Genomic DNA, 25796 nt, shown 5'->3' on the forward strand with positions numbered 1-25796 from the left:
TTTTATATATTTGGTTTTAATTTATTTTAATTATTTTTCTACTTATGTTCAATATATTTTGTTTAAAAAATATTTTAGAATATTACTGAAAGGGTTACCGACAGATCACATCCGTCGGTATATTCCAGAGAGTTGGAAAAACATTATTGTAAATGTCAATGCTACTTTTAACTCTCCGACAGAATTACAGATGGTATTTCGTCGGTAATATGCTATATTTACCGACAAATATATGACAAACTTCCCAAGAGAAATATCGACGGGATGAAGCGGATAAAATTTTTTTAGCGCGCTTTATCCATCTGTAAATCTATCGGGAAATTAATTACCAGCGGACTCACCAACAAACCAAAAATTACCGACAAAAGTTTTTCCGATGGACTGTTTTTGTTTATGAGCCCGTCAATAAAATAGGTACCGATGGACTATAAATATAAATACCAACAAAATTTTTTATCAATAAAACTATTAAATCTGGTAGTGTACACTATGTATGAAGGATGAGGTTTGTGCTTCCGTAGATTGCTGATTTTTACTTGGGCGGATCCCAACTTTCACTTACCAAAACCTTCCTTTAAAGGATCCTGCACCTCACTCGCTAAATGATCTTCAGATTTTAAGATACGCAAATCTCCGTGAAAATCTAATCCAGCATTCTAACCAAAGTCAATTAGCTAAAGAAGATATCCTCAGAGTCTTAGAACATCGTATTTGGGGATTTAAATTTCTTTCCTTACTCGTAGGGAAAAACGATGATCATCCTTCTTATTTTCCTTTCCTTTTAATTATAGTAGATTGCAGATCATTTATCCCTTTAGCTGGACAAAATGTTTTGCTACACCATGGAATGAATTTTACCTTTAGATGTGTAGTCTTGGCAATGGTCCATGGAAAACAACATTCATTCCGAACCCAAATGAATGTAAGAATGATGACCAGAAAAGAGAGAAGAAAAGCCCTTTACTTAAGGGCGCCCAGGCATCAAATCAGCTGCTAATTGCTTTTGGACCCAAATATTACCCACAGGGAAAGAAACCTGTACCAGTAAGAAAGGTGAATCTATCACCAGGAATCAGCAGATGGAAATATGAAATATTGATCAGGTGATGGAATTAAGTATTAATTAAGTACATGTATAAAGGGTGTTGCGTTTTTACTGTACATAAATCACTGTTGATTGGAGTGGTGTTTTTTTAAAAAATTCAATTTGATTTTCAAACTTTTTCCTTGCACAATTGAGTCATTTTGAGCCTAAATTAGCATCTAATTTTTTTTTTTGGAAAGGAAATGTTGAATTGAAAAACAGGACCGAAGTGAAAAATATGAGTAATATACGTAATGCTTTCAAATTTGTTTGTAAAGTACATTTTAGTCCCCCATCTTTTTTGTTATAAGATGACCAATCCCTTTAATTTTTTAAAATTACATTTTGATACTAAAATTTATTTTTCTTATTTTTCAATCCTTTTTCATGGGAGGGGAGAGAGAAGTCACTAGATTCCGACGAATAGAAATAAGGCTCTTAATTGGTGATGATTTCAACCACCAAATAGATTAAAATCGGTATTAACAGGTTCCACTACGTGAGAGGAGTCTTATGGTGGTTGTTTTAAGTCTAAAAATAGCCTTAAAAACCAGATATAGGTCAAGGAAGCAATATTTTTTTACAGTTTGTTTTGGTGGTTTCGACCGTTTTTGGGGTTTAATAAGGTTTATAGGTTGGTTTTTTGATGTTCTTAGAGTATTTGTAGGATGTTTTGTAGATAAAATGAATTGAAAAATAAGTTTTTTAGATTAAAAAAACCCATTGGCCTGATTTTCTGGCCACCACAGTGGTGGTCAGGATCTGGATTGATTAATGACACTTCATCTATCTATTCCTTTTTTTTTTTTAGAAAAATAGGGCCGCCCTTTAAAAAAAAATTGCAGGCCCAGGCGTGCGGGCTTTAAGACTGACGCACCTGGGCTTTTCCTTTCCTAGTACTTTTTTGTTTTTTTTTCAATTAATACCTTTTTTTTAAAAAAAAATATTTTTTGAGTTTGTTTTTTAATTAATACCTTTCCTATGTCATTTTTTTGGCTTATTTTTTTTTTTTAAATAACAGTTATTTTTTAGTGTTTTTAATTTTTCACGAGGTTTATATAATTCGACTATAATTTTTTTTTTATGTATTTCATATAAATTAAATTTATTTTTATAAAATAAAAATATTTATTTTTTTATGATATTTTTAATATGTACAACATCTCATAATATTTTGTTTCTTTTATTATATTCAATAAATTTTGTGTCTGTAAATTTCTATTATAAATTAATTTTAATAAACATATTCATTAAACACAACCAGTTAAATAATCCGTATTATACTATTAAATATCTTAATTTATACTTATTTTTTAATTTTTGTAATTTTAATTTTATTTATCGTAAATTTTTTTTTCTATCAAATTATTTCTCCCTCATAATTTAGATCACACGATAAACACATAAACATATTTCATGTTCATATCATAGATTTCATATGTTAACCGAACTTTATCCATTGCAATATTTTTTTTCCATTTACTTTTTATTATTGTTGTCTATTTTTTATTACATTATTAAATTAATTAAAATTTACTATTATCAAATTTCTATCTTTTTTTTTTCCTTTCAAATTTAATCCAGCCGCATTGGCCAGTTATAAACAAACATGTTGAGCAATTGTCAATGAAAACATTGATGTACATAATGTTTTACGGAAATTCCGATGCAATAGACATGAATCTATGAGTCAGGGGTCATGGAAACAAATAACATGCAATTATGGAAAACCAACACATTTATGGGAAATAAAAAGGTTGTAATGAGATTTAACACCTCCACGGCAATCATAATCTTGGTAAAATTCCAACCACTTTGCCCAAAAAAAAGAAAAACGAAAGGTAAATTACCAAGCGAACGAGCACGTCTCCATGATCATCCCTTCCTCATGCCACCAAGAAACTATGTATAGAGACGGAGAGAAGATATTCAGGCATCAGGACTGCTCTGTAATGAATTCCAGGCAGTCGTTACGCCTTGCCAAAATTTCAGGTACAGGTTATAATTTCTGCTATAATAAGACTAAGCGTATACCATCTTTCTAACAGAGGTCTCTACCAAGGCCACCAAAAGATTATTTCTATGAGAAAGATTCAGAACAAAAACTAAAAGCCTTTCACCAGACAGTAAATCAAGATGTGAAAGTCGCTTCTGAGGGCTAATAAGAGTTGGGATACCACAAGTTTTGGGTCGGCGAATTTTCATGATCAGCTCCCTACCACAAGCCAATGGCCTTCCACCAAACTCCTCCAACCCCAAGCCAGATAATAATGTTGACAACAGATATGAGGAACCCATAGCCCCACCATTTGGCCAGAGGTACATAGTTGGCACCATAGAAAATAGGTGCGGATCCAATTCCATAGTGTGTAAGGCCGCCCATGAGGTTAGAAAGGAAGGCAAGAACCATGGCTCCAAAATATGGAGGAGTACCCAGAGCACTGGCAACAGACAGGAATGCTGTAAACATGGCACCAATGTGAGCTGCTCCACTGGCAAAGAAGTAGTGGGAGTAGAAGTAGAGAAGGACCAAAATGCCAAAAGATAGCTGCCACGATAGACCAAGTCCACCAACGAACTGTAACAAGTGCAAATAGTTAACAGCGAGTACTTCATGGTCCACATGCTTAATTCTAGTGTTTGTTGCAATTCACAAGTTCACAAATGCATTCATTTTCAGAAAAAAGTTGCTTAAAATTCATTTTTTGCCTTCTGTGGGAGTCAACATGCAGGAGGGCACTGAAATATATGATAAATATAATCTCACTGATAATTGGAAATAACCATGCGCAATGAAAAACCAGTAAACAGGAAAACACGACCTTAACTACAGTTTGGCTGAACCAGGAGATGAGACCATATTTGTTGAGATACCCAGCCATGGCAATGAGGGCCGCAAACCATGTCAGGGTATCCCAGGCAACAGATTCGGCTAAGCACTCCTTCCATGTCACTACACCAGTGATAAGGAGGACAGACAATCCAAGAATAGCAGCAGTAACAGCATCCACATTCAGCATCCCTCCGAAAATCCAAAGTCCCACCTAAATTGAAAAGAAATAAAGAAATCTTTATTATTGGAGGCAGAATGCAAGATCAACTCACAAAGCACTGTATAGAATTCAAGACAGCACAAAAACAAGTACATCAGCTAAATTATGAGCGTGGCGCAAAAAAAAATGCTCTATAGCACAGACTTATAGTAATCATAGTAGTGATTAGATTAGCATAGAGCAAAAGAGAGAGAAAAGGTAATTCACATGATATAGCGCTCGCTCAATTGCCAAAGTTTTGTTGTGAGAGAGCATCAAATTTGGATGAAAACACTTAAAATCCAAGATATATAAATAAAAGATTATTTAGTGTTTGGGATAGTGGTTAATCAATATGTTCACGTGCTTGGACTTCTTCTCAATCTAAGGAACTCTAGGCTTACAATAGAAGTTTTGAATATCTGCAAAAAAAGTCCCAATCGAGGAGATTTAAAAATCCTCCGATGATAAAGTCAATATCAAGATGTTTACTGCTGACATACTAGTTTCTACCCAAACATTGGCCACAGAACTAGTAACTTAACTACATTTAAACCAAGAAACAAACTCAACTATCCATAAGCATCAACAGAAGTTGGATTACACTTGTGGTAGAAATGTGCTACACGCACAACACCAGTAAAAGCAAAAACTATGCCATTTAACAACAACATTATCAAGCAGATCCTACAATATTTATCATGGTCATATTTATTCAAAAGTAATAAAATTAAGAAGGCAGATTTAAAAACAAAATACAAGCAGATTTGAACACAAAAGGCAAACTATACTGTGAGAAGCAAGGTGCCATCTCATTTTCCAAGATAGCAACCCATCTGAACTCTTAAGTTCAAATGTCAGACTCATGAAAATGCTGATATGCCTCTAAATGAAGCTCAATTGTTGAAAAATCACCCAAGCTCTAAGGAAAGAACAAGCAAGTGCTAAGAAAATCTCCCTGAGCCCTGAATTGGCTATCAAGTTGTATAGATTTACAACTCCAAAACACAGATGTCCGTTCCTCCAAAAAAAATAAATTCCTCAACCATCTGTTACCCTTGGAGCCTTTTGCATCTAACAAATGAGGTGATATGAGAACCCAAAACCAGAATTGTTGTGTTACTTTAGCAGCTAAGAACAGAATTCCTTTACATCTAAGACACAAAATAACTTCTCTGAAAGCAAACTAGCAGAACTAGACTGATGCGACATAAGATTTTATCATCAATAATGCAGACAAAATATAGCTAAAAATTCCCCAGTCTCTAAAAAAACATCATTCCCCTAAACGTTATTGCATACTACCAAGAATGACCCAATACAAGCAAAGATAATTCAATGACCCAATTGCCATGTCTTGTAGCTCAAACGATTCTCCAAAATGTCCAAAGAACAATACGACTCAGCTAAAAATAAATGAAAGCAGAGAAGAATGATCGCTAACTAACAACTGATGATCCAACCAGCTATTCCTAAAAAACAGAGTAAAATGAGCATCAGCATCAACAAATTGGATTTGAGGAGGCATGCAATATAAACCATTGCACCAAATTCAGCAGAATGAAATAAGCAAAAGACAGATATAAAACAGAAACGCAAACCATACCGTGAGAAACAGAGTGCCAGCCATAATAATCTCATTAGTAGTCATGGGTCCCATCTTCTCCAACTTCTCCCTAGCCAATTTAGGAGCATCAGGACTGGACTTCACGGTTGGCGGATAAATTAAATACAAAATCAACGGAACAACAATCAATGAAATCAACCCAGGCACAATTGCAGCCTTAGCCCAGTCCGTCCACCCAATAGTCTGCTGAATCGTATTGAATGTCAAAGTAGCACTCAAAGGGTTCGCAGCCATAGCTGTCAAAAACATGGAAGACGAAATCACTGATGTCTGGAAACAAGTTAACATTAACCATGAACCAAGCCTATGCTCTGTTCCATCACCAACATTGCTTCCACAAGCAACACAAAGCGACTTCACCAACGGCAAAAAAATCCCTCCTGCTCGTGCAGAAACAGAAGGAATCGCCGGTGCTAATAAAGCTTCACTAAAAACAAGACTATAACCTAACCCTAACGAAGAAGACCCGAACAGAGACACGAATTGATACGCAATTCGGTTACCAAGCCCGGTTTTGATAAAACCACGCGCGAAAAAGAACGCGAGTGCGATTAACCAAGGGATTGGATCACCAAATGCGGAGAAAGCCGCGGAGAAAGGGAGGGTTTTTGTTAGAACTGAAGCGCCTAAACCCATCAAAGCTACCGCGCCGAGCGGTAAAGGTTGCGTGATGATTCCGACTATCGTAGCAAGAAAAATTGCGAGTAGTTGCCAGGCTGGTTTCGTAACTCCAGAAGGGACCGGAACGAACCAGAGAATGACACCTATCGCGATTGATGCTAGTAACGGTTTCATTGCAGCTCCTTGCCATGGCGGTGAGGCTGGTGTAATTGATGTAGGTGCGGATGATGCTGACGAGGCTTTTACTGCGAAGTTAGAGATTCTCCGCGTCGTCGATGTGACGCTAGATTTGGATAATTTTGGAAGTAAGGGAGAGACAGCAGAGAGTTTAGGGAGATTTGGACGAGGAGGGAGGGGGTTTTGTGAGGTGGACCTTAGGTGGGAGAGAGAGCGGGATTTGAGACAAGGGAGGGAACTGAAAGAAAGATAAGATGATGTGAGAGCAAACGACGCCATTTTGCGTATCTATGGCTTTCGAGAGAGAAAGGGAAGTGAATTGGGTTTTCAGTCTTCCCTTCTGTACAGTACAGTGGTTTTGAAGGAACGAGAAGTTCAGTTCTGGGGGGTGAGCTTCGTTAGTATCGGCCTGAAGTTGAAGTGTCCGTCTGAGATCTCCTGGTCCACCGGCCCTTTTTTTATTTTTTAATATTCGTTGTGAGAGTGGTTGCTAACATGCACCGGGGGACTAGAGTTGCTCGGTGCTGCGTGGCAGATTATGAGTGGATTGGGTTTCCGAAGGAGCAATGCTTTTCGGTGATGTACCAATGAAGTGACTGAGCTTACGCGTGGCTGTTTATAATTGGATGACATGGCTTCAATCAGCAATTTTGGCTTGTAACTAATATTTCCACGCTGACAGGGATTGAATGGCATAGAGACTTAGAAAACCAGAGGCCTGATGAGTGAAAGAGTGACCACAGGAATGCACGTGCAAAGATTGTAAACAAGGGAAGTTGGATCTGGGGTAGCAGCCGCGGGGAGAGAGTACCGACAGCAGGTTTAATTTTTATAATAATATTTTTTATTTAGAAATATATTAAAATAATTTTTTTATTTTTTAAAATTCTATATTAAAATAATTTAATTTTTTTAAAAATATTTTTATTTGAAATGTGAAAACAAAAGAGAAGGACACCGAATATAAAGTCAGAAACAGTACAAGGACGAACGTGAGTACAGACAGATGCCTTTGGGGATGATGTTTGCTGATTGATGACAGCAATGGAAGAAAATTCTGACTCCTTTCTGGAGCCAAGAGGTGAATTTTCATCATATCATCAAAAGACGCCTAAGCGAAGCACTAGTGGGAACATTTTTATTCCTTTTTATTTTTATTAATATGAATATATGGATTAGTTTGGTCGAATTCGACTAATAATACGGGTTTTAAAGTTAATAATCATGTAAAATTTTAGTAGGTATTATATTAGCAACTATAGGGCTCGAACCTGAAACTACATGGAAAACAAACCCTTTAATCTCAATCTTTTATCACTAGAATACCTATCAGATGAATTTATATTTTTTTTTATTATTTTCTTTAATTCTATAAGCATGAGATTACTTTTTGTAACAACTTGTTAGATGAACATAATTCAGGGAAAAAAAATCCACAATGTTGATCTTTCATCTCCTATTTAAAATTATTTAATTGGATCCTTTTAAAAAAAATGTAGCTAGTTAAAATTCACAGAGTTAAAACTTTTAGTATATGGATATGGATGAGCTTAGTTTGCTAATCGAATTCATGGATCATCCAATAGTGAAAAATATATGTTTATGTGGGACTGAGGAATTAAGAAGTCATGTTGATTGTTTGTAGGTAAACCAATAACAACCATGATTATTAAAATTTTTTTTATTAATATACAAAAGAAAATTGTTTTCATTTTTTGATATAGCTAAATAATCTTTATGATTTTTTAAACTATAGTTATCGTTTGTTTTCATTAAAATTAATGATATAGTTAAATAGGATGCTCGAATTTTTTTTTTAATGGATTGATTTCTAATCTCTAGTGATAAAATCAGATTTGTATGATAATTTCTCCATCAATTACCTCTCGATACAAATCTCCTTTAATATAGCCAAATTATTATTATTTTTTGCATAAACAATGAACTTCGGTTGTCACAAACATGTTTTTAAAAAGAAAAATATATATATGGGTCGGGCTATAGATCAGATTGAGTTGAATAAGTTGACTTTATTTTAATTAGGAAAAAAAACAATAATAAATGAATCAAATTAAAAAGAAACGTGATTAGGATAACTTAAAGAAAAAAATATTTTTTTCAAAAGAGAACAAACGATACAACTCAATTCACAACCTATTAAATACAAATAAATAAAATGGAGTAAAAAATGACATAAGAAAATTGGCCCTAGTTGATCTGAGTTAGCATGACAAATATAAAACTCGAGTAATTAAGGTTGAATTGTAAACCCCCGATTATAATTTTTCTTGGTTATTAAAATATGAGAAATGTAACTGATAGTAAAATTGGTTAAATTAAATTCAAGAAACTTAAATCAAGATAAAAGTGGTGAAATTAATGAAATGAAAAGTGAATATAGTACTAAATTGTTAGAAAAAAAATTTATAGAGATAAAATGAAAACGTTAGATCAAGAGGAGTCAATGTTCAAATAACAAAAGGTTAGGGGTTTATGTACAAATGATAAAAAGGGGTACGGGTAAAGGTGCAATTAATAAGAAGATAACACAATAAATACCATTTTATTTTCTCTCTTGTGGTGGCTTGCAAGAGCAAGAGAGGTGTTAGGGTTCTTTGATTTTTTCTTCTCATTCCTTGATGAAATCTACACTAAAATGTTAACCAGTTAATAAGAGATAAAATAGAGATATTTGGGTGGTTTAAAGAGTTTAGAGAGAGGCTTGAGAGAAAATATATTGATGGCAGAAACTCCAATAGCTATAACTCCACCATACATCGTTGGATCAGAATGATATTTGGATATGTTGTTCTCCTTTCTGTCTTGTACATTGTCACTAGAGGGATCTTCTATATCAGTCTCTATTTGAGAGATATCGCAGGAGGAAACGTTTTGGGAAAGTACACTCTTGGACAGTCTTAGTCGCCAACCATTTTCTCCATCTTCCACCATTGGATCGGGCTATAATTGGGATATGTTGTTCGACCTGATGCTATCTAGATTTTGAACAATGGAGATTATAAATAAACACTTCAAACTGAAGTTATGCTTCTTTCATAGTAAGTCTGCAAGTTTTAGGTCAGTTCAGTTAAACCCAAGTTTCTGAAAATTTCATCGTTGGATGGAATTTATATTTGGATATATTATACTTATAATAATTACTTACAACATGACCGTATTGATTGTTTGGAATATTATTAGTTTGTGATTTATGGTTGATTGCAACGGTTGTCAAAATAGATTTTGTGTGAACTGAAACAACTTCAAAGTTAAAAGGAAATTGAGCATTAGAGAAACTTAATTTTTGGGAGACTTTGGGGTTGTTGTGACAACCCTGAAAGTCTATGTTTAGGGGGGGTAAATACCTCTTAAAAAAAACGGGGACTAGAGTGACAACATTAAGTGTAGAGTTGTTAGGGATCAAAAGTGTCTCCAAGAAACTAAAGCAAAGCTACTTGACAGCCCTACTAATGGGTGTTAAGGGGCTGATTTGGACAACCTCAAGAACAAAAAATAATGAGAAATTAAAGTCCCATATAAAGTGATTAAGGTGAGGTAAGTTTGAGTTAAGAAATTAGCTTGGAAAAGTCTACACGGTTCGAGTTAACGAGTGGCTATGTGAACGTGAAATAATGATTTAATTTAGATATGAAAATCTTGCATGAAATCATATAATGATGCTTGCTAGTTGATAAGAAAACATTGAAAAAGGGAATGAATGATATTAAATGATGGTCTTGTGTGGAGCAGGAGAGGCATCGACTGCGGAACCTCAAGTTAGCAGAACGAGACCACTGAAAGGAACAAGTAGGTGTTTACCACATCATCTATTTATATTTTGAAGAGTTTAATACATTCTAAAATTTTATTTGTTTATGTTGTATGTTGATTTACGATAGTAAAGGATAAGAAATTTGAGAGTGGAAACATGATTAAACATGACAGCTGGTGTCATGAGTGATGTCGGGAAAAAAATTGTATAAGGTTATTGTGCTTGTTATCCTAATTTCTAAGGACAACTCGGATTGATATAAAAGTCGGCCATATAAGTGGGGGTAAGGAAAGTTAGCCGGTCATATAAAGAACAAAGTGGAAAAGGGAGAAATTATGGTTTTTCTTATTGAATTTATTATAATAGGTTGTTTTTTTATGTCAATGTGTGTGTGAATTGAATGAAATTAGCATGAAAGGAATGAGGAAACTCTTGGTTCCCTAAGGCCATGCTTTCAGCCAATTATGCCTCAAAGGTGGGAGGATGTTTAATTTAACATATTTAGCTTGATGACGTGTGTTTAATTGTGTCGAAATGAGAAAAAATACATGTTGAAATGACAAAGATTGTGTTTAGAAGAATATTGTTCGGAAAGTTAGTAAAATCAAAAAATATGTTCTATTTTGACGTTAAGAGGAAAGATTGAAATAAATTGGATAAATTGGCTCTTAAAAAGATAATGTTAACACTCTTATATGATATGTGATATGGATAGGGTTGAGATAAAAAAAAAAAAAGAGGGAAAGTTGAATTGTGGATGTTATGTGTAAATGGAAAGGTTGATGAATTTGGATAGATTCGTCTGCTAACTTTAGAGAGAATTCGAGTAGGAGGATGAGGGAATTAGGATCAGGTTCTTTCATAGTAATTGTATTTTTGTATATTGACTAACTGAGAAAATTGGTCTCACTCAATTTGGAGCTATAGAACTCCAGTTATGGGTCACCAACCGAGACTGAGTCATGACAAACCATATAGGGCAGTAGGTCTAATTTGTTGATGAATAATTTCGAGTATCTTAGGGGCAGAACTGGGTTCTCCTCCCTTTAGGGGACTTGTAGCTCCATATCTTATATTTCCAACGAGACCAATCTTGCTTAAAATGGAGTTCTAGAACTCCGTATATAATAAAAAATCTGAGAAGAGAGCGGAATGCGACCTCTACTGGCAGATTTGAAAAGTCGTTAAAGCGACTATTTAGACGTGTTAAGGGTGAAAATTGGGTCCTTTCCCCTCGGGAAACATGTGATAATATATCTTAGCTTCCAAAAGAAATGAGTCATGTTCGAAATGGAAATTTGTTATGATAACTATGGTCGGACAAAGAATGACGATATTAATGGGTGAAATTGGCATGAACAAGCATACATTTAGTGTATGTTAGGATCTCGGATAAGAGGATAACCATGCATCGATGCCTATGGGGCATGGACTAGCATACATTTAGTTTATGTTAGGATCTCGGGTAAGGGGATCACCATGCATCGACTAGCATACATTTAGTGTATGTTAAGGTCCTGGGTAAGGGGATTGCTATGCATGAATGCCTACGAGGTGATGATGATACCAGTGAAATTGGCATCGACCATGTGTTAGGCGAAAATAGTTGTGGTTGATCTTATGAAATCTTGAATGAAAGTTGAAAATAAAAGATGAAACGATTTTAGTAGTTGAATGAGAAAGAGTTTCAATGGAAACAAAAGGAGAAAAGTGAAAAGAATATGAATACATGTTTGCCCTTTTAAATTGTTGGATATTTATGTTACTATGCTTATTGTGATATTCATGTCTTAATAATATATATTTTGTTTCAGAATCATCGGATGCACGACAGGAGTTGATCCTAGCTTTTGCTCACTTTTTGTTATCTAATTCTAGGGAATATATCCTTGTATTTTGAAATATTAAAACATTTATATAACTTAATTTGTAAACTGATGTTTAAACTTGAATAGATGAACTTAACTCTAAAACTCATATAATCATGTTTCCTGTATGCATGTTTATCTCATTTATTCCTCTATAATGATATTTGTTGTTCAATGTATGTTATAAATATTGTGGATGTGATGATGGTAATGTTTGTGGGATTGAGATCCAAGATGATTGGGTCATGATTGAGTTATGAGATGTGAGATATTAGAAGTATAAACATGATATATGTCGATAACTTGGGACCTCCCGGTTTAGGGGAGGCTCTACCGAAATTTTGGTTGACTTTTATATGAGAACTATATAAAAAAAATTACCTGTATTTTTATATACCAAATCATAAGAAAATAACTATAAATGCATATGAAAGTGTGGGGCATTACATGAACTAACCCAGAATATCCCGCCCAATTGATGGCCTAGATCATGAGATTGGAATACCTTAATATAAAAAACTAGCTATTTGACTCGTGCTCCTCTACGGGTTAGATTTTTTTTGCTACAAAAAAAAGTGTATATGCATGTTTTCCAACATGTATTTGTACATAAAAAATTCTAAGTGTAAATAAAAAAAGTTAATGCATACATGTAATCAAATAAATCGAGAAGTATGTTAACAAATAAAAAAAAAGTCATTAACGATAAATTAACCATGATGAAAATAGAAACATCAAGAGATATATATATATATATAGATCAAGGTATTTGATCTCGAAATACAAGCTCTCGACCTAGTTGTATTTAATGGTTTTGCTTACTAAAATCAAATTTTTATTTGATCAAATGATAATAGAAATGGACACAAATGAAATTGGTTCAATAAAATAAAAGAAAAAAAAATATTATGTAAGGTTGCATATATTATAAATATCATCTATAAATAAATATTTTTAAAAATTATTTGTGCTAATAAAATTCATCTAGTAACTTTGTTTCTTAGAATAAATTTTTTGTTTAATAAAACAATTATTCGTGCTAGTAAAAGGTAAAAATAAATAAATTAATGAAAGCGAACTAAATAAAATTATAAAACCTAAACTATCAAACAATTCAATGTTGAATGACAAAACTGGAAAAAAAATTAATTTTAAAAAAGGAACAAAAGATCAGGGTTAGCCTGTAAACCCTACTATCACGAGCAAAATATTAACGGGATAGCCCCACGAGAAGGAAAGTGAAAAAAAAAAGCACGAAGATCAATTATATATAAAAAATTAATGTTAAAGAATGAAATTAAAAAAAATTAATTTTATGAAAGGACCTAAAAAATATCAAAGTTAACCGTGTTAATCTTTGAAACTTATGGCCTTGATCATGAGGTTAGATCTAACCTTATAGACGATAAAAAAACAAAGAGAACATCTAATAAAAAAATATTGAGGGATAAAATTGAAAACAAAATTTAATTAGTAAAAGATTTTAAAAAATTAAAAGAATAAGAACCAAATTTGATATAAAAATCAAATTAAAACAAACCATAGGGGCGAAATTAAAGAAAAAAGAAGTAAAAAAAAATGAAACAAATGAAAATAAAAAAGAGGGCTAAATTGAATTTAAAACTTTAATAATAGAACACCTTTATAATTTGCCAAAGAGAAAATAGAGAACAGAGGGGATAGAAGAAAAAAGTCAACTGGAGCCCAACTATTATGTCATCGTCCACATGCACCACACCACAATGTAAAGGATGTCAACATATTTCCAACACCACAACGGAAGGTGGTTTTTGATAGCCGAACACCAATGATGCTCATTTGTTGGTGCGTGTCACGCACACGCTACCATTTTTTTCTTTTTATGAATACTTTATCTTTACTAAAAGACTGAATCACCCCTTATTCAACATGAATATTACAAAAAAATCCAAGCTAAAAATACCAAAACACATGGAAGTTTTAAATTTTTTCAATCCAAAGACATTTAAATAATTTCATTGTGCATAAAAGCCATCTTTTCTTTTTATTAATATTTTATCTTTACTAAAAGACTAAATCACCTCATTCAACTTGATTATAACAAAAAGAAAATGAAAAAAAGAAAAAACAAAAACGCTGCAAGGATGTTTTGATATTTTTTATTTTGAGGGTAGTTAAATAATTTACTTGTGCTTGTAAAATGAAAATGTCAATAAAACCTCTAGAAACCAATTCTTTTATTTTTTTGCTCTCAAGGTTATTTTAGTCATTACACTATCCCAAAATAATATGAAAAGACCATTCTAACCCTACTCAATTAGGTAATGACAAGTGTGTCCTTATAAAAAAAAAACTATTTCACTCTCAATAGCGGTTAAGTTGATAGTTTCTTGAAGTGTAAAATGAGGTTTTCACCATGGATTATTACAATGAAAGCCCCACATCTTTTATTGTTTTTTTTTTTAATAAAGAGAATTACAAACTCCATGACTCGGGTTATTAGATTTGAAACACCCTATCTAAAAGAACTATGTAGTCCAATTCCCCAAACATAATTTCAATTATATGGAAGGATTAAAAAAATAGCAATTAAAAAAATAAGGATCAAAATTGAAATAAAAAATAAATTTTATATTGGATTTAAGGGTGAAATTGAAAAGAAAAATCAATTTAGCAAAATGAAAAAAAAAATCAAAAGAATGAGCATCAAAATTGGCATAAAAAAATAAAAATAAAATTTTGATTGAAGGGTGAAATTGAAAATAAAAATCACCTTAACAAAATGAGAAAAAAATAAAAACAATGAGGACCAAATTGGTAAAAATAATATACCATAAATTTAGATTGAAGGATAAAATTAAAAATAAATTAAACTTTTACAAAAAGACCAAGAAAAGAATTACAAATCAAAACAATGAGGACCAAATTGAAAAATATAATACCATAAATTTGAATTGGAGGATGAAATTGAAAATCAATAAAATTTTACAAAAAGATCAAGGAAAAAAATAATAATCAAAAGAATAAGGACCAACTTGGAAAAAACAATATATGTCAAATTGGAATTGATGGATGAAATTGAAAACAAAAAACTTCTATAAAAGGGCTAGGAACAAAATTAAAAATCAAAATAATAAGAATTGAAGTTGAAATAATAATAACAAAGAGGATCAAATTGTACTTTTTCAAGAAAGAATAGAGAAAAGAAGAAAAAAAATGGTTTACCAACAACAAACCGGACCACCATCCCTGACATGAGCCATTCCGCTAGGAAGAGGACGTGTAGCGCTTCTAGTGATGACATGACAGAATGACATTTTTTAATGTGGAGAGGTGCCACACGCATTACTTAAAAGGTACGGACACCTCCCACGCGTCGGGGAGTGCACTTTACACACCTCAACTCTTTTATATATTTAGTCAAATATCAACTTACTCCTAAATATATTTAATAATAAAAAAATCATTGTAAAAAGACTAAAAAGCCCCTACCTCCAGGTATAAAATTTTTGCTTTTAAAGACATTTAAATCTATTCAAGTGTTCTTTTTAATTGTTTATTATTATTTATATTTGTTGCAATACCAAATTGATCATTAGTTGATATTATAATAACAGAAAAAAATCATTGTTAAAATAAAAAAAGCCTTTAAGGCTAGTTTCAATTTTTTTTTTGTTTTTAGTAGTATTTTAGTTATTTTACTATGTAATTGAGATGAAAAGAATTTATTTATTCTTGATTAATTTAATAATGATTAACTAATCATACAAAAACTAGTTTAATTTCCTAGTGTTAAATTAATAAGGAGATGGAAAAATGTATTAGGAAGTGTCTTGATAGATATTTTATTTGACTAATTATTTATGGAGAAGTAAGTAGAAAAAGGAAGGCGTGAAAAGGAGAGCCGAGTGGTCAAGGCGTGTGCCTGCTCGAGTACGTGGGGTCTCTCAAGCGAGGATTATTTTTGCTGTTTAGTTTTTGCATGCTCCTTATACCAAATGTGGACTAGCCCATATATCTCAGAGGTCGCCCATTCCAGCCCAATGAGGAGAAGGTTACTGTCATAGCTTTAAAGGAGCCTTATTTTATGTGCTTTGAGAAAAGGAGAAGGTTACTGTCACCCAAGGCTACACCATTTCTTTCATCTTTGAAATCGGATTTATCTCATCATGAGGTGAAACATGCCGCATTACACACACACTAGAGGCATATATATGCACGAAAAATGCCATTGAAAAGTTAGGTGCTGGAGGCAAGCTATCTGGGATATAATGTCGTCATTTACAGACAAAAAGGAACCTTCCATTCCCATATCAAATGATATATCAATTCATGCACAAGTCAGTTCTGCATTGTTAGAAAATATATATTAATTCTGAAGAGAAATGATTCAGAAAAGCTCTGATCCATTTTATATACAGGACGGGACCTTGTCGGCATTAATTCAACTTGAAACGTAGCTTAATCTGCTCGCAGTGTCCATATATATAGTCTTTATCTTATCTTTGCGTTATATTCACGTCTCATGCTAGGTTTTGCATCACCATAGTTATAATAGCATTTCCCTCGTCTTTTTATTCTAATTTTGACAGCAATAATTAAATATGATAACTCTCCCTTGCTTTATCTTTAGACATTATTGGCTAATGGGAAATTAAGGTGGAGTTATGATTGATTATATAGTCTTGGAAGCAAACCCTAAATGGGGTGTAACTAACTAATAAATAGTCGTCATATGTACAATGAAAGCAAGCTGACTTGATTGCTTTATCTCATCTAATTTTTGATTGAACTTCACTAGAAGAAACCATCATTTTCCACAAACATTTGGAGGCATGCACAGAATAATTTCCATGTATTTATCAATTTATATGGTGCCAGCCCAGCTCTACTTATCCCACTAGCTAACAACAACTTCCACTCCTGGCTTTTCGAGCTGTATACATCTAATGATATATAGTTAATGCACTTACCAGCTGATCTCTTGATCATCATGTCCTTGTCTGCACAAGCTTTTATATATATGGTGTCTTCTCAAGAGGAATATATCAGTGCTCGAAAAGTAATGATGAAATTGCAACATTTCGTAAGATACATTTACATACAAGAAATATCTGGTCATCAATTAGTGCAGTACGTACTCTCCTGATCACCTTTGTCCTATACCTAATTGAAGCTATACATAAACTTGCTAAATCTCTTGATGAAAGCCGGTAGAATACAAAGGTTGAGAGAGAATATTTGAAGGGTGCTTATATATAGCAAAGCTCTCTCAATTTGAATGAAGAAAGAAAATTGAATATATATATATATATATATATATATATATAGCCATTTACTCAACTTTGGAAATCAAGAGAAGGACAGGCCGAAACATCTCTCATGAAATCTTCCAAGTCCCAGTACTCCCCCACTTTTAACTCTTCTCCGTGCCAAAAATTCCCCATCTCAGCAGCTGCGTTATCTGTCTTGTTATGATCAGTACTAGTGCTATTGCAATTTTTGTTAAGACTACTCACGTAGCTACTATATGGGTGCTTGTCAGTGCTATTATCCTGTATAGTTTGGCTTTTTGCATTTTCCTCCATGCAGCTTACACTCTCTAAAGGAGGAATCCCAACATTAACACCTCCAAAGATCCCTTCCGGCCCATACAACCCATGATCAGAACTGTTCACTCGAACTTGATGAGTCATGCATGGTGGTGCACCATTGAATTCGTATCCACTTGCACCACCAATATACATGTTTAGGCCATGATCATGATCAAGCATAGGTAATAATGGGTCCATCATGGTATTTAGAATCATTGCTTGCATGGAGGTTTCCAACGATGATGAAGATGACAGTGACGGATCCATGTTCATTGGCAAAATGCCTTGCTCTTGCATGGTTATGAACCCTCCCATGACTTCTTTGCTAGGCTCCGAGGATGAATCACTTGTGTTTGGTGATGCGTTGGATGACTGCAGGCTCTTTAGTCTTTTCTTTATTGTTGAATTCCAAAAGTTCTTGATTTCATTGTCGGTTCTTCCTGGCAAGCGAGCCGCTATTTGAGACCACCTTTGAAATTAAGGAAAAGAAATTACATGATCAACAGTTCAGTTAATTTCAACTAACGTGTTATTATTTTTTCTACTCATGCATGATTTGAAAATGGATAGCCTGGATGCTTGAATCCTAAAAAAAAGAACAGTTATAGATGAAGTGTCTTCAACTCTATAAATTAAGACAAATAAAGACCAGAAGAGGAATGTCTTTGTCATGAGCTTAATTATATTCTTCCATAATATAACAAGGGTTTTGACTATCCCCTCATGTTACTCCTAACATGATCTAATTAAGCAGCAGAGCTGACTAATCTTTGTATGTCTCACAGATAATCAAAATATGACAGCTAATTAATCTGTGTATGCTTGTCCATCATACCGCGTAGAGCTAGGGGGAGAAAAAAGAAATGCTCAAGTTGTTCATGCTAGCTGTACGTACTGTATGAACTTTCTCGATTGATTTGATTGCATTTATCTTGCATGCCTTTAAGGATAGAGGTTTATGCGCGAAGGCTTGAGTTAGTGGGGAGAAACTAAGATATTTCTCCATGATTTGTAGCCATTCTCCACTATTTTTTATTAGATTTAAAGAATTGATCAAAGAAAAAGAAGGACTTAATTTGTATTCGATCCACTAGGCAGAACAATATATATATACACATACACTCTTGCTACATCGGTCTCCTTACATCATCAGATTATTATTGATGACATGTTTTTCCTTTCACAGGTGTATCTTATGGGATTAATAACAGCTTTTTGTTTATAGCTTCATTTTGGTCATGAATTAGCAACACAGTTTGAAAAACCTCCAATACCCTTATCTGTGTAGAGAATGTAACTAGAAAAAATCTCCTATAAACTTCTTTTATATATATATATATTTCAACCTACCCACTAATTAAAACCAAGTTCATGTATTCATTCAATATTTAAAAAGAAGTAGAAAAGGGTGAAGGAATCTTTTTAACAGAATTCGAAAGAGATCAGAAACAATATACTAATTAACATACATAGAAATTAAGGGTATAAGGTCAATAAGCAAGTGAATATAAAAGCAAGTCGTGATATAAAGTGATTAGGGATATAAGCAAATTAATACCTATTGCCAAGAAGGGAATGCAAATGGATGGTCATCTCTTCTTCCTGGGGTGAAAATGCACCTCTCTTGAGATCAGGCCTCAAGTAATTAATCCAACGAAGCCGGCAACTCTTGCCACACCTCTGCAAACCAGCATTCCTTGCTACATCACTCCAACAACCTTGTCCATTGTTTAGTATGTAGTTCATGAGCTTGTCGTCTTCCTCCGGCGACCACAAGCCCTTTTTGAACTTGTTACTTATATCGTTGTTCTTCCCAGAGGCCTCTGGCTTCCTCATTTTGAGAGCCTTTGGATCCCTGTCACTAGAAAGGTGATCTATATATATCTCTTCCCAACTGGTTTGATGTAGATCAGTTAAGGCTTTATAGAATGGCAGATTATGAGATCTATATATATTTCTTCCCAACTGGTTTGATGTAGATCAGTTAAGGCTTTATAGAAAGGCAGATTATGAGAAAGAGAGAGAGGAGCTTGGCAGAGTGGGCATGCCGATCATGATGGTGATGATGGTTGTGGGTATTGCTTAGAATATAGGAAAGAGAGAGCGAGAGAGCGAGAGGGGTTGGTTGATGAATGAGTCTGAGGTCTGAGCAGTAAAACGGTTTGGAGAGGGACTGCAGGGGAAAATGAGAGAGGTGTTTGTCTTGTCTTTGACTGCGTGATCTTCTTGTCCTTTTCCTTTACATTTTTCTTCACTCCAAGGTAATCACCATACATTGTACCGTAAGATAGACTGAAGCCAGAACACCCACCCACGGAAGGGAGGCAAAAAAAGGGTTTGTTTCATAACCAAGCCAAGATACTTGCTTCCACTTCACATAATCTTTAGCCATTCTCTCCCTGCCCAGCATCCACACGTGTAGTTGAAGACACTGAATAGGATAAGAGAATAATTTTGCAAAAACACTCGGGAAATGTTCAATGGACCACAGAATCAATATGCATCTTTATTGGTGATCACAAGTTGAGGCCTCGATCAGTTCATCAAAAGGCATGCTAGAGTAGAAAAGACTCAACATTTGAAATACAAACTTTTAATTATTTTCATGTGAGAAAGGTTAGGAAAGGAGAGAGATGAGACATTTTCAATCACCATCTTATAATATATAATATGTTAAAATACTCACAGTCGTATAAATCGCTAAGTTGCATATATATGAAACCTTCAGACCATTTTTCCATCCATGGAAACCATGTAAAAGTAGTTATCTACCTACCCCGACCTGTGATTTACGACTTTCCTTTCTGTTGGGTAGCTTAATTCTCGAGTTTGTACAGAAAATTAATCAAGCTAGCACATTATTAACATGATGACTAGCTAGTGACTTGTGATATGCTGTGATTTATGAATTTTTTTTATTAAAGAAAATTTATCAAAATGATATAAATATTATTATTTTAAAAAAAAAATCTAAGATTATGATTATTGAGTTGTATGAGGTTAATAAACTCAATTAATTTAATAATATAATTGAAAAATAAGATATCAATAACAAATAAAGAGGAAAAAAAAACAATTCAATGCAAAAGATGAACGCTTTTTAATATAATAAAAATATATCTGTATAATATTCATAAAACATCGCAATGATCTTATCTGTATAGTATTCATAAAACATCTGAGCTTCAGTTTATTTTAACCAGAAAGAAAAAAGTTCAAGAGACACTTATGTTTTTAAACAAGTAAGAGAAATTCGATTACCTAGTTAAATTTTGATTAATTTCATAATAGGGTGGACGATGCCCCGATCATTTCCAAACAAAAAAAATGCATCCTCTAAATCAACAGACGACACGTCGTCCACTGAGCTTAAAATCTGGCTGCTGGTGTGGCGGGAAAACGAGGTATTTTACTCAAAAACTCATTTTCAATCTATTTTTAATTTTAAACACCTAGGAAATATCCTAGGAATCTTGTTAAACCAATCCATGACCTCTAAAAACACAAAAAAAGTAAAAAACCCAAATTTAACCTGAAACCCAAAATCTTCCTAAGTCCATATATATTTTTTAGGTGGGAACTACTCTAGGAACATTGTTAAACCAATCCATAACCTCTAAAAACACAAAACAATAGTCAAAAACCCAAATTTAATCTCAAACCCAAAAATCTTCCTAAGTCCACATATATTTTTAGGTGTTTTCAAGGTACAAAACACATTATCATAACTTCTCTCATTATATGGAACCATTTGACACAAAGAACAACTGTTTTAGTAGTTGTAATCGTCACCAACGACAACTTTATCTCTCTATACCGGAACCCGACGACTCCCTCTCTCTTCTCCAACAAAAAAAAAACTAGAAAATAATAAAAATAAAGTTCGGTATCAAAATAGGATTTTTAAAAATTGCAGGCACCGGTGACCTAATATCTCAAAAAGATGGGGGATGAAAATGAACTTCCACAACAAACTTCAAACATGACCCCTATTTTACTCGCTTTTTTTCACTTTATTATCTTTTAATTCAACCATCTCTCCTTAAAAAATATGCAATTGGAGGCTAATTTGAGCTCAAAAAGGCTAAATCATGCAAAATAAAAGTTTGGGGATCAAATTAAATTTTTTTAAAAGAGAATACTACTCTAATCCATAGTATTTTGTAAGAGAGTGAACAATAAACAAAAAGGCTGATCTCTTGAAATATATTGTATAATTACTCTTCTGTTGATCTAAGGAAAATATCAGAATCTGCACAGGATTCTACTGAATAGACTAATTAAATGCATTGTGGTTCAAGAAAATGAGATTATATCTTTGCCTTAACTGTTCAATTCTCCCAAGAAATATCTTTATCAGCAGCTAACAAAATAAATAATGTTAAAAGAGAAGGGCAAAATTCTCTACCAAGGCTCTACTGAGCTATGTAGCTCTTAATTGAGATGTTGCATGGATTCCATATGTGGACATTTCTCGATCGGATTCCTTTAAACAAAGTATAATAATGCATTGTAATTCAAGCAAGTGAGGTTTTTTTCCCTTAAACTTTCAGTTTTCCATTGACATATTCAATATACAGTCGCAAGAGATGAACGATGTGAAATAAAGATGAAAGAAATGGCGAAACAAACAATTGACCTTTTTTTCTGACTTTTTCCATACAAAACAAAATCACTTTGCTTCTGTTTTATTGCCAACCAAACATAAAGAAGCACATCTGTTTTATCTAAGAATTTAAGAATAGCAGACTTGACATTTAAACCTATGATGAGAATGCAGAGCTATGTTAATATTGACGGCAGCCAGCAGCAAATGGGGTAGGTTTTTCTCTAATTACGTTCTGGACTTGGAAAATCATCTTCTAGAAGGCGAGGAAGTGATACATGCTTGAATTATTTCTCTTCTACCAAACATACCCCATAGCCGAATTGATATTATTTAAGAATGCAGCTGTATTCCTATCGATTACTGCATGCAAATCATTTCTCTTATGCCAAACAAATACCTGTGGTGGTTCAAGTTATAATGGGAAAAGTCCAACGCCTTTCGACGCTGGATTGGCAAGATATAAAGGCCAGATCATACATGTTATGCATAAATGGTGGACACCGCATGCATGAGATGATTGTCTAAACTCAGACATGTGTGCACCAAATCTCTCTAACCAACAAATTGAATACGTACATGTAGACCCCTATATAGGCTCAAAACGAGTAAGGATATATTGGAGTAGAGAAACATGAATAATGCGATGACAGGTGCCATACATACATGATCCTGTACTTTGTCCATGCTAAATTCTGTGCATGATTGTTCTTTTTCATTGTTTCACCACTTCCTCTCCAGATTCCAAAAGGTTAAAGGAAGGTCATAAAGTTGTTCAAGTAAGTACTGAAAAGCTAAAAAAATTGTCTGTTTATGGATCACATAAGTGTATTTTTTAAAATTTTAAATTTTAGCCTTATACCATATCTAAAAGTTATACCATATCTAAAAGGATAAAAGACAGGATGATAACCCAATATATCTAGATTTTATAGAATGTCAGGTCCAGATGACATGAGTCTGGCTTGCTTCCAAACCCAATATTCTTGGGTTTAGCTGAGGACTGACCCACCATACATATGAGTCTGGTGAGTTACCAAAACCAATATCTTTGGGTTTAGCTATGTGCTGAGCCTAAACAGATATGGATCTGATGAACAGCTAGACCTAATATTCTTGGGTCCAACTATGAGCTGGGTCCAAACAGACGTGGGTCTGGTGAGCTACCAGACTCAAACATCCTTAGGTTTATTTACGTGCCGAGCTCAAGTTGACAAAAGTATGGAAAGCTGCCAGACCCTATATCCTTGGATTCAGTCACGCGTTAAGCTCAAGTACATATAGGTCTGGTGATTTGCCAGACCAACACCTTTGGGTTCAACTACGCATTGAGCTTAAGTGGACATGGGTCTGGCAAGCTGCCAGGCCCAACACCCTTGCGTTCAACTACATACTGAGCCAAAGTGGATATAGATCAGGCAAGCTATTAGACCCATTGTCCATGAGCTTGGCATCGTGCCAAGTCCAAATAGGTATAGGCCTAACAATCATTATAAGGCCCATGTTGGGTCATAAGGCTTCATTTGCTTATTCTTATGACTTTTAACATAAAATGTTAATGCCAAGAAAACTCATATCTCTATATCCGTAGGTGTATAAAAGTCTTTTAAGGGCTTACAATATTTCCATCAACATTAATATTATATAAGAGATATTTGTCCCTTATTATTGTTGTGTAAGAGATATTTGTTCCTCATTAATACTACCAAGAGGAAATGACATTCCAAACCCCTCTATTTAAACAACATGACAAGGTTCATGGGCTATAAATACCCCTTGAACCAACCAAGTAAAGGGTTTATAATTTCTATTCTCTAAGCATTCATAATTTAATTCTTAGAGCATTTCTCATGTAAAAAAAAAACACTCTTTTTCTTAGAACTTAAAGTTTATTCTCTCATTTGTTGTAATCTTTTACTAAAAGTCACCGACTTTATCATCTGAGGGTCCCTAAACCCCACTAAAAAGGATTGTTTTGCAGGTGTTAAGCGTTCTACCACTAACCATCAACTTTATGAACTCTAGAGAAGGAAATATTGACGTGAACGTGTGATTACCCATTGTCTATACACTCAAAAACCTCATTCTTAAGACTACAAGCAACAAAGAAAGTAGGGGCAAGGTAGCCCTAAAATGGGATGGTCTCTTGAAAGTCACAAAGGTGGTAAAGACAAATACTTACCATCTACAAGATATGAAAGTGAAAAATCTCTATCACGCTTGATAGTCAATGATAGAATGTAAGTTTTTTTTATATATGAATGATTTATTTAAAATGACTATGTTTTTATTTTCTTCAGGTGATTCCTAAGGGCCTCTTAACAACTAACCTTGAAAGGAATTGATAAAAATTATTCCTAGTGCAATTGTATATTTTTCCGAGGAAGGGACTAACTCAGTCTCCTTAGTGCAACTACACAATTCTTCAAGGGATTGGTATGGTCTCCCTAGTGTGATAGCATAACTCATCTTATAAGGGACTGATCAAGTATCTTTCTAATGCGATTGTACATATCCCCAAGGAAGGGGTTGATTCAGTCTTCCTAGTGTGATAACATAATTCTCTAGGGGATTGACATGGTCATCTGAGTATGATATCACTACCCTGGAAGGGATTGATCAGCAAGAATCTCCCAAGTACGATTGCATATTTCTTAAAGGAATGGATTGACTTGATCTCCCTAGTGCTATGACATAACTTTTCAAATGATGGGTTTTAGGCCTTCTTAATACAATAACACCAACCTTCAGGTGATACCTAGGGGGCTCTCACCAATTCACTAAGGATACGTTCACAGACAACTAGATTAATGGAGTAAGAACTCCTAAAGGAAGGTATACCTGCAACCTAGATTTCCTCTAGGTTCCAGGCAGGGGGCGAGTTCTAAATAAGGTTAGGCGAAGTTCAAATCTTTCCAAAATTTGAAGGCAATATTTTGAAATTTTTCTAAGTATAGGCATTGGACCCATACAAACTGCTTAAAGGATTTTCTTCTAAATATTTTTTTCTAAGTATGGACGTTGAGCCTATACAAATTGTTTAAAGGATTTCCTCCTAGATATTTTACTATGGGCATTGTGCCCATCCAAATTAAACAAGTTTACCAAAAATGAAAACATGGAAATGAAAGAGCATTTTTCATAAAATTCTAGTATATTACAAAAGGGCAAACCCCACAGGATCGTGGTTATTTACAAGGCTAAAAGGAGTTAGGGGCTAAGGCTTAAATATTTAGGTCATGCTTCTCAATAAGGTATTAGTCACATTAGGCAGTTACAACCATAGCAAGGAAGACACCTGCAAAGTTAGGTACAATGACTAAATGAAAGGTAGCACTGAAGTCTACCTGTATTCCTCTTGACTAATTGAAGAAATACAAGTTGAATATGATAAGAAATATCTTGTCTCCAGCTTTTCCAGTCAATGTTGTAGACT

The 25796-nt window shown here is 33.9% G+C and overlaps 2 protein-coding genes across 2 annotated transcripts; both read right to left on the reverse strand.

Annotated features, from left to right (window-relative positions):
* Positions 1-2822: 2822 nt before the first annotated feature.
* Positions 2823-7054, reverse strand: LOC7480050 (dicarboxylate transporter 1, chloroplastic). Its single transcript, XM_002299874.4, has 3 exons — positions 5723-7054; positions 3907-4128; positions 2823-3662 (listed from the first exon to the last, which is right to left on the reverse strand). Exons 1-3 carry the CDS (start codon positions 6818-6820, stop codon positions 3300-3302), a joined length of 1683 nt encoding a protein of 560 aa, XP_002299910.3. The 5' UTR covers positions 6821-7054; the 3' UTR covers positions 2823-3299.
* Positions 7055-17210: 10156 nt separating this feature from the next.
* On the reverse strand, positions 17211-19924 carry LOC7465151 (transcription factor MYB46). Its single transcript, XM_024609600.2, has 2 exons — positions 19313-19924; positions 17211-18223 (listed from the first exon to the last, which is right to left on the reverse strand). Exons 1-2 carry the CDS (start codon positions 19588-19590, stop codon positions 17500-17502), a joined length of 1002 nt encoding a protein of 333 aa, XP_024465368.1. The 5' UTR covers positions 19591-19924; the 3' UTR covers positions 17211-17499.
* Between the last annotated feature and the right edge of the window lie 5872 nt (positions 19925-25796).

The sequence above is a fragment of the Populus trichocarpa genome, chromosome 1 (genome assembly GCF_000002775.5).
Source record: "Populus trichocarpa isolate Nisqually-1 chromosome 1, P.trichocarpa_v4.1, whole genome shotgun sequence".
Taxonomy (NCBI): Eukaryota; Viridiplantae; Streptophyta; class Magnoliopsida; order Malpighiales; family Salicaceae; genus Populus; species Populus trichocarpa.